General features: G+C 39.3%; 1 protein-coding gene across 1 annotated transcript in view; it reads left to right on the top strand.

Annotated features, from left to right (window-relative positions):
- Positions 1–15894, top strand: part of KCNH7 (potassium voltage-gated channel subfamily H member 7) — a 517474-nt gene that overhangs the window by 430898 nt on the left and 70682 nt on the right. Inside the window, exon 7 of the mRNA XM_068967898.1 lies at positions 9161–9586. Within this exon, the coding sequence (XP_068823999.1) occupies positions 9161–9586 (426 nt within the window). The remainder of the gene's footprint in view (positions 1–9160; positions 9587–15894) is intronic.

The following is a 15894-nucleotide window of genomic DNA, read 5'->3' on the forward strand; positions in this document are numbered from 1 at the left end:
GCAGGTGGCACTAGTGATACAGGATCTGCCTGTAATGCAAGAGACACGGGAGATGTGGGTTCCATCCCTGGAGCAAGAAGGTCCCGGGGGTAGGAAATGGCAACCACTCCAGCGTTGCTGCTAGGAGAATCCCATGGACGGAGAAGCCTGACAGTCGATAGTTCAGGGGGTCACAAAGAGTGGGACACAACTGAGAACAGAGGCACACATGCTGCTGCAGATCAGAACACAGGCCTCACAGAACCAGACAACTTTGGCAAGTGAGCTAACCTTGTTTTCTCAATCTGTAGAGTGGAATGAACAATGGCATTGTCTTACTTGCCTTTGTTGTCATACAAATGACCACAAACTAGGTGGTTTAAAACAACCTATGTTTACTCTTTTACAGTCCTGAAAGCTGAAAGGCTCAAATCTAGGTGTTAACGGCGATACTTCTCTATTTGGAGGCCCCAGGAACATTTATTCCATGCCTTTCTCTCAGCACCTGTGTTTCTTGCAGTCTTGATGTTCCTTGGCTTATAGACACACCACTGTGATCTCTGCCTCCATCATCACATGGCATTTCCTGTGTGTCTGTCTCTGTGTTCTCTTCCCCTCTTCTTCTAAGGACACCAGTCCTTAGATAGAGCTCCCCTCAATCCTGTATGACCTCATCTTACCTTGGTTACATCTGCAAAGACCTTATTTCCAAATAAGGTCATACTCTACAGATACTGGGCATTTGGACAACAGCATATTTTTTGCTGGGGACATAATTGAACTCGTAACAAGCACCTCCAATGTAAAAACTGTCATATTTAAAAGTGATAGTGCCTACTAAGCCTTCAGTAAATAATAGGCATTCAGTAAAGTTAAGAGTTATTATGATTGATAATACTATAGTTGACTCTGGGGCCTCAAATAAATTATTCAGCCTCTCTAAGTCAGTTTCCATGTCTATAAAAATGGAGATAACAATGTTTATTTCAAAGAGCTGTTGAGAGAATAGAATGTCATAATTCAATACCCGCCTTGGTAACTAATTCAATGTTAACGCTCCTCTTTCTCCAAGAGATAGCATTGATGAGCTGAACATGTCCTCTCTCAGGATCCAGTGTCATCAGGTGCATCATATTTCAAGGGAAGAAAAGCAGGGGCCCAAATAGGCTGCAGAGGACATTGAGGGGGGCATCTCTGCTCCTTCCCAGTTGCAGTGGTGGCAGCTGCAGCTGGGAGTGTGGTCTTCCCCTGCACGAGGGAGGTGTTAGAAAAAGCACCTCACTCCCCATTGTGTTCTTGGCAGTGATGATGTTTCTGGGGGTTCCTGGGCAGAAAGAGTCTGACTGAGCAAAGTGAGCTTGAGCCTATCTATTCCACTGTGGTTTCTTTACTCCTTACTCACTCCACCCTTGAAAAAGTCACCAAACTAATGAGTGTGCTGGTTCGTGTGCTTTAGCTAGATTTAGATGTGGCTCTGTTGATCTTTTGCACGTTTACACTCATTGTTAACACCAGTGATGTGACTTTATTAAACTAAACCTCAAGGGAGAGCAGAGGGAAGAGATGAGATACACTGTGGACTTGATATTTTTCTCTTGCCTGTTTGAGATCTTTGTCTTATTAGAGATCCAAGTATTAGAGTAATATTAGCTCCTGGAAGTAATAAACCCTCATATCATTGAGGTGTGTGTGTGCTCAGTCGTGTCCTACTCTTTGTGACTTCGTGGACTGTAGCCCTCCAGACTCCTCTGTCCATGGAATTTTCCAGACAGGAATCCTGGAGTGAGTTGCTATTTCCTACTCCAGGGGATCTTCCTGACCCAGGGATTGAACCCGTGTCTCCTGCATTGGCAGGTGGATTTTTTACCACTGCACCACCTGGGAAGCCCATGTCACTGAGGCTTACCACAATATTATATTTCATCCTCAAGCAATAGCAGAAGCTAGTGTCTCTGTGCAATGAATAATTTCCTCCACTTGATGATTGGGTGACCCAGGTTTCCTACACTTGATGACTCCCCTACCCCATAGGATTTAAGGACCTGAAGACTTGGAAGCATCTGGCTTTATGCCATGGAAGGGAAAAAAGAGTGAATAAGGAAGGACACACCTGCTTGGATTTGGCCAAGAAATGCTATTCATGACAGATGGCTATAGTTAGATGCAGATGGAGCTGAGTAACATACTGTTGGCTGGACAGACGCATTCTAGCAACAACTCTATTCTATGGAGGGTAGAACAACAAATTTTGGCAACAGCAGCTGTTTCTATCAAAATCCTTTCTCATGAACTTTCTGTCTTGCCACTTTCATTGTCTCTTTTTCTTAAGCTACAAACATGTCCGTTCAACTATTTTGAGTGTTTACTATGTATATTCAGGTAAATTGCTAAGCCCCAGGAATATTCCCTTGCCTTTATTCTCCATCCCACATTTTAGTTATTTCTAGTGGATTCTCTCTGTCTTTACACCTTCCTGGCAAATGAGTCCACTTTCCAGAACTTCAGCCTCTGTCTCTACAGGATGAAGTATCAGCCTCCAACCTCTTCTGGAGCCCAGTCCTGACGATCTACCAGGCACCTCCTTAAACTGGTATTTGGCACGTTTATCTCAAACTGTCCTATCTAAACCCTGTATCTCTCTCTCCCGTCTTTAAGGCTATTCTTTCTGTGATTCTGAACTGGTGTGCCAGTTTTCCATTTTTCCAGATTTCCATTTTTTCTTAAATTGTGTCCATTTAAAAAGAAAGATAAAATACATGGAGAGAAGAGTGCGTGCGTACAGTTTCCAAGAGAAAAAAAAGAGAGAAGAGGCTGATAAGGAAGCAAACGTTAGGCCAGAAAGCATTTGGTATCAGCAGCAAGGTGATACCCCAAGCTCCTCAGACGAGCTGCAACAGGGGAGGGGCTGATTCAAAATTAATTGAATATGGAGCCAGAACCAATGGCCACTGCCCAGCTAGCTGTGGTGTGGAAGTTAAAAGGAGTTTATGGTTCTGGAAGAGCCTGTCATTTTTTATTTTTTTTTTTTATTATTATTTTTTTTTATTTTATTAAATTTTAAAATCTTTAATTCTTACATGTGTTCCCAAACATGAAACCCCCTCCCACCTCCCTCCCCATAACATCTCAGTGGGTGATCCCCATGCACCAGCCCCAAGCATGCTGTATCCTGCGTCAGACATAGACTGGCGATTCAATTCTTACATGATAGTATACATGATAGAATGCCATTCTCCCAAATCATCCCGCCCTCTCCCTCTCTCTCTGAGTCCAAAAGTCCGTTATACACAGCTGTGTCTTTTTTCCTGTCTTGCATACAGGGTCGTCATTGCCATCTTTCTAAATTCCATATATATGTGTTAGTATACTGTATTGGTGTCTGTCATTTTTTAATATGCATATATTGAAGTAACATCAGAGTATTACAAGTGTTTAAGATATTATCTAACCTATTTCTTTCATATTCTGAGAGTCACACGTATTTTGAGTAGATATTTTTCATATTAACGTACACGGAACATACAAAAATAAAGCACTAAACCTGGCATCTAGTTAGATGACTCTTATTTTCACAAATTCATACAATCTTCAGAATCCAGTCCACACACAGAGATACACGTGTGTGTGCACACATAAACACACACATGATTAAATGTCTAAGCTTTAGAAAATTATTTGAATACAGAATGCTACAGTGATCCTACTACCTAATTTTAGAATTTTATTAATTTTTAAAAATTTCCTATGCTACAGATTTGATTTATTGTGTAACTGTTTTTCATCTTTTTATTTAAATATCCTGATAATCATTTGTGGAACTACTCGACTCAGTGCAAATACTCAGGTTTTACTTTATTTCTCAAATCAAATGCTTAAAAGCCATGGGAGTTTCTTTTCTGATGCTATATAATCTATCTGATTCATTTTGTTACTGACTATTCTTGATAGATAAAAATATAGCTGGCCTATTAGTTAACTGCGAGTCCCGAGTAAAGGATAAATAACAGATGAGCAGTCTCTACCAACACCTCAGCATGGTGTTTAACAGCTGCCAGAGTACCGTATAATCTTTTAGAAGGCTTAATCGTTCCCTATTGCACTTTTCAAAAAGGAAGAGTGGTTATTAATCCTGGTGTTTGCACAAAAGTTTCACAGTAGATCTTCATTGAATAAATAGTGCTATTTCCTATAAAGATTTTGGTTTTATATAACACTTTAACCATTCGAAGTTAAACAAATAGTAATGTGCTAGCAAAGAGAAAAACTGTACTTAGTAAAGAAAACCATATTTTAGGCTGTATTATACTGTGCAATTAATTGGTGGTTTGAGGGAAGAAAATGTGTCTTTTTGGAGACCATGGAGTTCCCCTTTTTTATACAGTGAGGTGTCTTCCCTCCTTTGCTTTCTCTCTTAAAATCCTTACAATAGTTCAATTAATCATGTTTTATTTTTCTAAAATGTGCTATTTCTCAAATGTGTGGGAGAAGTTGGCTCTTAAAGAAATGTAATAGACTAATAGACTGTGTAGCAGACTTTTTCTCTTCAACCATTGACCCCTTAAAGTCCTACTTACCTTTTTTTAGAACAACTACTTACCTATCTAATATTTTATTTCCAACAGAATGACTCCCAGGCACTGTCATATTTAATTTTATTTTCTTGGGAACTTACAATTCACACATTTATCCAATTCCAAAGTAAGTATGAGGTGTCATTATCAAAGATACATGCATTTAAATCATTAGGGCAATTAAAATAATATAAAGGGAAATAGAAATAATGGTGGTGGTTTTCTCACTAAGTGTTGTCTGTCTCTTGCAACCCCATGGACTGTAGCCTGTCAGGTTCCTCTGTCCATGGAATTTTCCAGGCAAGAACACTGGAGTGGGTTGCCATTTCCTTTTTTTGTTTTTTTTTTTTTTTTTTTTTTTTGGTTTTTTGTGCCATTTCCTTTTCAAGGGGCTCTTCCTAGCCCAGAAACCTGCATCTCTTGGATTTTCAGGTAGATTCTTTACCGCTGAGCCACCAGGGAAGCCTTTGAAATAATAGTACTGAAATTCTAAACTCATATAGGTTTTCTCAAGATTAAAAAAAAAGTGATGAAATAACTCAATATCATTTAAATAAAAAGATATGAAAACTTTTGATATCTCAAGCTAGTCTAGGTTCAATACAGGATACAGGATGCTTGGGGCTGGTGCACTGGGATGACCCAGAGAGATGGGAGCGGGGAGCAGGGTTGGGAACTCAGGTACACCTGTGGTGGATTCATGTCAATGTATGGCAAAACCAATACAGTATTGTAAAGTAAAAAAATAAAAAAGAGATAGAGAAATGAATTATAAATATATATAATGCAAATATTTACAAAAATGACATTAAACAACATAAACATTTTGTTTTAAGAGGAAAGAATGCAGAAACATGCTTCTCGTATCAATCCAGAAAAAAGTTTGAATATAAAATACTGATAAAGTATTTTAAGAAGAGGCCTAACCTGTTGAGTCTTGAAAAGTGGTTGTATTTTAATGTAAGTTGGTGAGCAATGTAGCTAAGTATACTCAGAGAAATGGGCATCTTCAGACTTAAGCATGTCCAACTATCATCTTAAAACATAATTTGTCCCAGCCACCAATTTGACAACATTTAAGGAGAAACAGTTCAAGGCTGGGCATCACTGCGATTATGTGTAGGATCCGTGGACTGAATAGAAATAAACATAATATGAATTAGATGTATGGAGAACAAAGTAAACATTCTGTTGTAGAAAAAGGAATTCCTAATTGCCTAACAAGGAAACAATTCAATTCTGATAGGAGTGAGACCCTATGATATGTGTAGGCCCATCCTCAATATGAGTTTGAGCAGGCTCCAGGAGTTGGTGATGGGCAGGGAGGCCTGGCATTCTGCAGTCCAAGGGGTCACAAAGAGTCTGACACGACTGAGCAACTGAACTGATACCGATCCTCAATATCTTGGCCTTTTCTGAGTGAGATTTTATATCTATTTTTATTATTATTATCACTGTAAACAGTTTAAACATATTGTAAAAATAGAGAGAACTGTATATACCTTCGCCCAATTTCAATGAAAGTCAACATACATCTATTGTTGTTGCATATAACCAGACTTTTCCATTCACCTTTCCCTTCCCTCATTCTGGATTTATTGGAACCCACCTCATATAGTATTTCATCCACAAATATGTTTTTATGAGTCTAAAATCTCAGACTATTATTTAAAACATGGGACAGTATCATGATCACATCTAAAAATAATACTTGTCAACAGTTTTTGTGACAGCTTATCTCCAAGATGGCTCCAGTTGATCCCTTCTTTCCACACTCCTACCATTCCCCTATCAAAAGGTAAAGCCTACTCACCACATTTCTAGAATCTAGGCTAGGCCATGATTGCTTTAACCAACAGTATATAACAGGAGTAATGCTCTACCACTTCTAGTCCTTGACTTTAAGAGGACTAGATAGTTCTACTTCTCTCGTAGGAGTGCTAAACATCCATATAAGACATCTCGAAAGTGAAAAAAAAAAAAGTGAAAGTGTTAGTCACTCAGTCGTGTCCAACTCTTGATGACCCCGTGGACTGTAGCCCGCCAGACTCCTCTGTCTATGGGATTTCCCAGGCAAGAATACTGGAGTGGGTTGCCGTTTCCTACTCCAGGGGATCTTCCCAGATCAGGAATTAAACCCACGTCTCCTGCGAGTCTCCTGCATCACAGGCAGATTCTACCACTGAGCCACCAGGGAAGCCCCTTGTACATATTTACCTAACGTTATAAATAAGAATAATATAATAATCATTGGAGTCCTGTACTAAGTATTTCCCTTTGAAAGGAGTCTGTTTTATTCAAATGTGAGTAACCCTAACTTAAAGGCGAAAGCCTGAGGTTCCAATCACGTTACATTAACTTCTGCTGCCATCTCACCACTACCCCTTGCATTTTATCCGTCAACAAGATAAGGCGCTTATAGCTCCTGAACGCACAACTTAGCATTTTATGCATCCCTGCCTTTGCTCATTCTGTGTCCTCTGCCTGTAAGTGCCTTCCCATTCCAACTTCATCGTCTCCAACCACTTCCTACTTGAAGGCTCAGTTCAAGTGCTATCTTTTCCTGAAATTCCTCTATGAAGGCTGCTCCCCCATCCCATCAGCACTACCATCAATCTCAGGAGCTGGGTGGACCTCAGTAGGGCTCCCATTTTCTTGTTCATATTTCTCCCAATAAACACTTGATTCTATGATGTCAGGAACAATGTCTTCCTAATTTTTCAGACTCCCCTCTTAGCACAGTAGTCATCCAACTGTTACATAAAGTTTGCATACTTGGGATGCAAAGAGTTCTACCCACAGTTTTTACATCTCAAGGGCAACTCGACGATGCTGGATGTACTCTAACGTACACTTCTGCTAAAACAAGTATTCAAATTGTCCAATGTGGAAAATCGGTATCAAGAGCATGAAACTTAATCAGGAAGCAAGCTCAGGATATATCCATATATTTAAAAATAACTTTCTTTTTCCTTTGGATGATTATCTACCCTTTTCTTAATGAGAGAAATTCGTGACTTCAGAGAGTTGGGGAGATCTCAGAAATTTTAGTTATGGTTTGCCAGAGTACACTGAGTGCACAGAGGAATCTAACAGGAAAAGGAACTGAGAAGGTAGAACAGGTCTATATTATAGATGACTTTGAGAGTCAAAATAAGGTTTCGGATTTTACTTTCTAAATACTGAGTAGTTCATTGTTTTTGAAAAAGGAACATAACATAATGATACCTTACAAGATGATCCATTCCTTCCAGACCAAAATATCGTACACTGGTTTTTATACAAAGCATAACAGAATAGAGTTGTCTGCTCTTATGAACTGACAGATTCTCTAAACATTATTCTTATTTTGATATTGGGAGTTACATATAGATATTGATAAAAATCTTGGTTTCTGAAGATATTTAGTATTTCAGAAACACATTTTTCAGTGTTCTCTTCTACTAATAATTAATTCCTATCACTTCTCATAATAAAAATACCTTTTCCACTATATAATTGTAGTTCAGATTTACTCTGGGCTTTGCTCTCATTTCTTTATTATTTTTTTCCAAAGCTAATTGAATTAGTATAGCTGTTAATCTAAAAACAGTTTTGTCCATTTTAACTGAACTATGGTTGTATTTAAAAGTCTTGTTGTATCTCAGTTGGGGTTATTTAACTTCTCAAATTCTTAAAATGGTTCATTATGTGTGAGAAAAAGATATAGTATATGACAATTTCATATGGTATATAAAAATAAGATTTAAAATTGAAATTATTATAATCAAGTTAAAATCTACATGGAAATTTTCTACTGAGTAGGGTGCAATTCAAGTTTAGCTCTCATTTTTTCATAGTAACTGAAGCTCTAAAGGTGAACGATTTTAATCCTTGTAATGCTTTATTAAATAAAATAAATCTTAGAGTTTAAGTAGCCTTGGTGGCTGAGAATCTTGCAGCTTTTCCAGATCAATATTCTGAATGTCTCCTTGCACCATTCTTTCTACACAATTCCCTAAAGTGATGAAGGAGTTCAAGTGAAAGTGTAATTGTCTCAGAATATAAAATACTCCTTCAGCCTTTTAGGGAAAAGACTCATTTTGTTTATTTTAATCTCATGTCACTTTTTCTAATATTAAAAAAGATTTGCAAGTGAGAAATTTTAATTGAAGATTTGAATGAATTAGGTTTAATTTATCAAGGCTTAATTATAAATTAAATATATTTAAATTAAATAAGACCATGGATCCAAGTAGGCTGTTTCTAATCATTACAGTCAGTCCTTTCTTAAGTTTGAAAACTGAAATGTCCATGTATCAAACTGATTTTATGATTTTCTAAAAATATCAATGTCTTTTATTCCCCAAGGAACCAATAATCATTCCTTAGTACCTCAGAGACAATATTCATTATTTTTTTAGTAAAAATCATATTTATCAAGGAATGCCAATGAAGTTTTCTGGGGTCAAATATACTAAATTGTGGGGTTCCTTTAAATGTACATACTTCATAATTACATGAGTTTTTTCTAAAAGATTTTGCTGTATAATTAGCTTAATATTTTTATAGGTTTGTAGATTAAGTAATCACATTTTTATGTAGTGTATGGTTCTCTTTTCTTTATTCAGGTTCTCTCTTTAGGAGCAGATGTTCTACCAGAATATAAGCTGCAGACGCCACGCATCAACAAGTTCACGATCTTGCACTACAGTCCTTTCAAGGCCGTCTGGGATTGGCTTATCCTCCTGCTGGTCATATACACTGCTATATTCACTCCCTATTCTGCAGCCTTTCTCCTCAATGACAGAGAAGAACAGAAAAGACGAGAATGTGGCTATGCCTGTAGCCCTTTGAATGTGGTAGACTTGATTGTGGATATTATGTTTATCATAGATATTCTAATCAACTTCAGAACAACATATGTAAATCAGAATGAAGAAGTGGTAAGTGATCCAGCCAAAATAGCAATACACTACTTCAAAGGCTGGTTCCTGATTGACATGGTTGCAGCAATTCCTTTTGACTTGCTGATTTTTGGATCGGGTTCTGATGAGGTAAGAGCTGCTTAAGAATCTTATTTTCTAAAAGGTTGAAAGTATAAAGTGAAGCTATTTTAACTACAAAATAAGTTATTGCTTTACAAATTTCTATATTTCACAGATAAAATTCATTTTCAACTGGAAATGCTATAAAATGAAATGAAACCTTTTTGCCCCTGCAAATGATTAGCAATTTTTTTTTCTATTTTTGCTGAGAAACATAAAAACTATCCTTTAAAAAACAAATTAAACTTTGAGACAAGTGTTTCATTCTGTGCTTAGTCACTTATTCATGTCAACTCTTTGAGACCCCATGGACTATAGCCCACCAGACTACTCTGTCCATGGGGATTCTCCAGGCAAAAATACTGAAATGGGTTGCCATTTCCTCCTCCAGGGTATCTCCCCAACCCAGGGACTGAACCCAGATCTCTCGAATTGCAGGCAGGTTCTTTACCATCTGAGCTACCAGGGAAGACCATGGCATATTCCCAGGATGTATAATTTCTACATATCAACTTTATAGATATAAAACTATCTAAGATGAAGATGCGTCTTTCTTTCTTAACTCATAATTGTGGTTTGTGAGAGGAGGGACTTGTTTTATGTTCAAATTATGTGTAAGAGGAATCTCCTGAGATGTTTAATCCAGAACCCCTTCTCTTAAATACTGTCTAGGCTTGAAAATACTTCTTGTGTCTCCAATATCTTATAAAGTTGGAAATTTTAAGGAAATTTGACAGTGGATGTGCATTTTCTGGATTAAAAAGGCCATAATTTTAATCAGATTCTTCTCAAATGGTTCTTTGAACCAAAACAAATCATGTTCCCCTAAAATCTCTATTTTATTGCCACTGTATGCGTTGTGCTGTGCTTAGTTGCTGAGTGAGTGAGTGAGTGCGTGAAAGTCGCTCAGCCATGTCCGACTCTGTGATTCTGTGGACTGTACAATCCATGGAATTCTCCAGGCCAGAATACTGGAGTGGGTTGCCATTTCTTTCTCAAGGGGATCTTCCCAACCCAAAGATCGAACCCAGGTCTCCCACATTGCAGGCAGATTCTTTACTGTGCTTAGTTGCTAAGTTTTTGTAAATAAATTTCCTGGATTCTGTAATGGAAAGTTTTATAGAAACTTTGTGTGAAAGTAGGACTAAGGGATTAGATTGAGAAAGATAAGCTTGGTGTTTTGAATTTTTAAGATTCAGTTTTGGGAATGCCCTGGTGGTCCAGTGGTTAGGACTGCATGCTTTCACTGCAACCTGATGTCTCACCGAGTGGTCCCGCGATCAATCCTTGGTAATGGTCAACTTAAAAAACATGCACAACCTAGATGTTGAGAGTTATGTTTTATGCAGTGGGAATTTTTAAGACTTCACATCATGCCCAAGAGACAGCATGTCAGGTAACCCTGAGAGAACTGCTCTGAGGAGGTGAGTGGAGGAGCCAGGTTATATAGTTTTGCCAAAAAGGGCAGGTAGCCTGAACATCAAAAGATTATTGTTAATTAAAGAAAACTAGATATTCCAAGTTAAGGAGTTTGTTGTTGTCACTCATCATGTCCAGCTCTTTGCATCCTCATGAACTGCAGCACTCCAGGCTTCCTTGTTGTTCACTATTCCCTGGCGTTTGGGCAAATTCATGTCTGTTGAGTCAGTGATGCTATCCAACCATCGCCTCCTCTTCTTGTTCTGTTGCCTTCTTCTCTTCCTGCCCTCAGTCTTTCCCAGGATTAGGCTCTTTTCAAATGAATCAGCTCTTCGCATCAAGTGGCCAAAGTATTGGAGCTGCAGTTAAGGAATTTAGCACTTTTCTATGTATAGGAAGATGTAAGAGCCTGGGCTCACTGAAATCATTCCTTTCATATGCATCAAAGCTGTCTGGAGCCAATCTTCTGTGTGTTTCACATCCTGAGTCCCTCAGGGCTTTCCTTAGGGATGGGGTGCAGCCTCATGGCTACTGATTACCGTGGCACTCTTCTTTATTGATATGGGAGGAAATATTCCAGTTCTTAGTCAGGGAACTGAGATTCCACAAACCACAAAACATGACCAAAAAGAAAATATACAAAAGAAACTAAAATTCAGGGTCCTTTTCCACTTAAGAGATTTTTCCCAATTGCTCAGCAGGTATAGAATCTGCCTGCAATGCAGAAACATAGGAGATGAGGGTTTGACTCCTGAAATCCCATGGACAGAGGAACTTGGTGGGTTACATACAAAGGGTCAGTTCAGTTCAGTTCAGTCACTCAGTCGTGTCCGACTCTTTGAGACCTCATGAATTGCAGCACGCCAGGCCTCGCTGTCCATCACCAACTCCCGGAGTTCATTCAGACTCACGTCCATTGAGTCAGTGATGCCATCCAGCCATCTCATCCTCTGTCAACCCCTTTTCCTCCTGCCCCCAATCCCTCCCAGCATCAGAGTCTTTTCCAATCAATCAACTCTTCGCATGAGGTGGCCAAAGTACTGGAGTTTCAGCTACAGCATCATTCCTTCCAAAGAACACCCAGGACTCATCTCCTTTAGAATAGACTGGTTGGATCTCCTTGCAGTCCAAGGGACTCGCAAGCGTCTTCTCCAACACCACAGTTCAAAAGCGTCAATTCTTCAGCACTCAGCTTTCTTCACAGTCCAACTCTCCCAATCCATACATGACCACTGGAAAAACCATAGCTTTGACTAGATGGACCTTTGTTGGCAAAGTAATGTCTCTGCTTTTCAATATGCTATCTAGGTTGGTCATAACTTTCTTTCCAAGGAGTAAGTGTCTTTTAATTTCATGGCTGAAATCACCATCTGCAGTGATTTTGGAGCCCCCAAAAATAAAGTCTGACACTGTTTCCACATCTATTTGCCATGAAATGATGGGACCAGATGCCATGATCTTCGTTTTCTGAATGTTGAGCTTTAAGCCAACTTTTTCACTCTCCTCTTTCACTTTCATCAAGAGTCTTTTTAGTTCCTCTTCACTTTCTGCCATAAGGGTGGTGTCATCTGCATATCTGAGGTTATTGATATTTCTCCCAGCAATCTTGATTCCAGCTTGTGCTTCTTCCAGCCCAGCGTTTCTCATGATGTACTCTGCATATAAGTTAAATAAGCAGGGTGACAATATACAGCCTTGATGTACTCCTTTTCCTAATTGGAACCAGTCTGTTGTTCCATGTCCAGTTCTAACTATTGCTTCCTGACCTGGTATTCCCATCTCTTGAAGAATTTTCCAGTTTACTGTTATCTACACAGTCAAAAGCTTTGGCATAGCCAATAAAACAGAAATAGATGTTTTTCTGGAACTCTCTTGCTTTTTCCATGATCCAGTGGATGTTGGCAATTTGATCTCTGGTTCCTTGCCTTATCTAAAACCAGCTTGAACATCTGGAAGTTCACGGTTCGTGTATTACTGAAGCCTGGCTTGGAAAATTTTGAGCATTACTTTACTAGCGTGTGAGATGAGTACAATTGTGCGGTAGTTTGAGCATTCTTTGGCATTGCCTTTCTTTGGGATTGGAATGAAAACTGACCTTTGCCAGTCCTGTGGCCACTGCTGAGTTTTCCAAATTTGCTGGCATATTGAGTGCGGCACTTTCACAGCATCATCTTTCAGGATTTGAAATAGCTCAGCTGGAATTTCATCACCTCCACTAGCTTTGTTCGTAGTGATGCTTTCTAAGGCCCACTTGACTTCACATTCCAGGATGTCTGGCTCTAGATGAGTGACCACACCATCGTGATTATCTTGGTCATGAAGTTGTTTTTTTGTACAGTTCTTCTGTGTATTCTTGCCACCCCTTCTTAATATCTTCTGCTTCTGTTAGGTCCTATCATTTCTGTTCTTTATTGAGCCCATCTTTGCATGGAATGTTCCCTTGGTATCTCTCATTTTCTTGAAGAGATCTCTAGTGTTTCCCATTCTGTTCTTTTCCTCTATTTCTTTGCATTGATCGCTGAGGAAGGCTTTCTTCTCTCTCCTTGCTATTCTTTGGAACTCTGCATTCAAATGCTTATATCTTTCCTTTTCTCCTTTGCTTTTCACTTCTCTTCTTTTCACAGCTCTTTGTAAGGCTGCCCCAGACAGCCATTTTGCTTTTTTTGCATTTCTTTTCCATGGGGATGGTCTTGATCCCTGTCTCCTGTACAGTGTCACAAACCTCCGTCCATAGTTCATCAGGCATTCTATCTATCAGATCTAGTCCCTTAAATCTATTTCTCACTTATACTATATAATCATAAGGGATTTGATTTAGGTCATACCTGAATGGTCTAGGGGTTTTCCCTACTTTCTTCAATTTAAGTCTGAATTTGGCAATAAGGAGTTCATGACCTGAGCCACAGTCAGCTCCTGGTCTTGTTTTTGCTGACTGTATAGAGCTTCTCCATCTTTGGCTGCAAAGACTATAATCAGTCTGATTTCAGTGTTGACCATCTGGTGATGTCCATGTGTAGTCTTCTCTTGTGTTGTTGAAAGGGGGTGTTGTTATGACCAATGTGTTCTCTTGGCAAAACTCTATTGGCCTTTGCCCTGCTTCATTCCATATTCCAAGGCCAAATTTGCCTGTTACTCCAGGTGTTTCTTGACTTCCTACTTTTGCATTCCAGTCACCTATAATCTAAAGGACATCTTTTTTGGGTGTTAGTTCTACAAGGTCTTGTAGGTCTTCATAGAACCATTCAACTTCAGCTTCTTCAGTGTTACTAGTTGGGGCATAGACTTGGATTACTGTGATATTGAATGGTTTGCCATGGAAACAAACAGAGATCATTCTGTCGTTTTTGAGATTGCATCCAAGTACTGCATTTTGGACTCTTTTGTTGACCATGATGGCTACTCCATTTCTTCTAAGGGATTCCTGCCCACAGTAGTAGATATAATGGTCATCTGAGTTAAATTCAGGACTTCCCTGATGGCTCAGACCGTAAGCTTCTGTCTACAGTGCAGGAGAGCTGGGTTCAATCCCTGGGTTGGGAAGATCCCCTGGAGAAGGAAATGGCAATCCACTCCAGTACTATTGTCTGGAAAATCCCATGGACAGAGGAGCCTGGTAGGTTACAGTCCATGGGGTCACAAAGAGTCGGACATGACTGAGCGACTTCACTTTCACTTTCACTTGAGTTAAATTCACCCATTCCAGTCCATTTTAGTTCGCCTATTCCTAGAATGTTGATATTCACTCTTGCCATCTCCTGTTTGACCACTTCCAATTTGCCTTGATTCATGGACCTAACATTCCAGATTCCTATGCAATATTGCTCTTTAAAGCATCCGACCTTGCTTCTATCACCAGTCATATCCACAACTGAGTTTTGTTTTTGCTTTGGCTCCATTCCTTCAATCTTTCTGGAGTTATTTCTCCACTGATCTCCAGTAGCATATTGGGCATCTACCGACCTGGGGAGTTCCTCTTTCAGTATCCTATCATTTTGCCTTTTCATATTGTTCGTGGGGTTCTCAAGGCAAGAATACTGAAGTAGTTTGCCATTCCCTTCTCCAGTGGACCACATTCTGTCAGACCTCTCCACCATGACCCGCCTGTCTTGAGTGGCCTCACACGGCATGGCTTAGTTTCACTGAGTTAGTCAAGGCTGTGGTACATCTGATTAGATTGACTAGTTTTCTGTGATTATGGTTGCAGTGTGTCTGCCCTCTGATGCCCTCTCGCAACACCTACCATCTGACTTGGGTTTCTCTTACCTTGGACGTGGGGTATCTCTTCACGGCTGCTTCAGCAAAGTGAAGCCACTGCTCCTTACATTGGACGAGGGGTATCTCTTTACAGCCACCCCTCCTGACCTTGAACGTGGAGTAGCTCCTCTTAGCCCTCCTGCACCCGCACAGCCGCTTGGTCAAGTATGACTCAGCTTGGAACTTGCGCATGTTCCAAGTCCATTAGGACCTCACTATCTTCTTTTTCCCAAGAGGAGATCAAATATCATAAACAAACACTCTCTGTAGATGGTTGCTTCTGACCTATTAGGGCTTGAGGGCAAGAGAATCCTCCTTAGCTATGGGGACAATAGGTTTAGAGGTAAATTGTCTCCCATAGAACATGCCCATCAAACTGGATGAATAAAGAGCAGGTTAGTTAAACAATATATTCTTCCTGGATTCTACAAAACTTAGACAAAGTCTCAAACTTGACTCTCCTCATCTATAAGGATGATAATATTACTTCCCTTAAGTTTTTTTTTTTTAATTTGAGACTCTAATGAAATATAATACATGTAAAACTCAGCAAACTACTCAAAATCAGCTGCTGTTAAACTAGTTGAAATTTTAATGTTAGATACTCCTAACTTTGTTTTTTAACTAAAGGGCAAGAAAGCAAA

Source organism: Capricornis sumatraensis, chromosome 3 (genome assembly GCF_032405125.1).
Source record: "Capricornis sumatraensis isolate serow.1 chromosome 3, serow.2, whole genome shotgun sequence".
Lineage (NCBI taxonomy): Eukaryota > Metazoa > Chordata > Mammalia > Artiodactyla > Bovidae > Capricornis > Capricornis sumatraensis.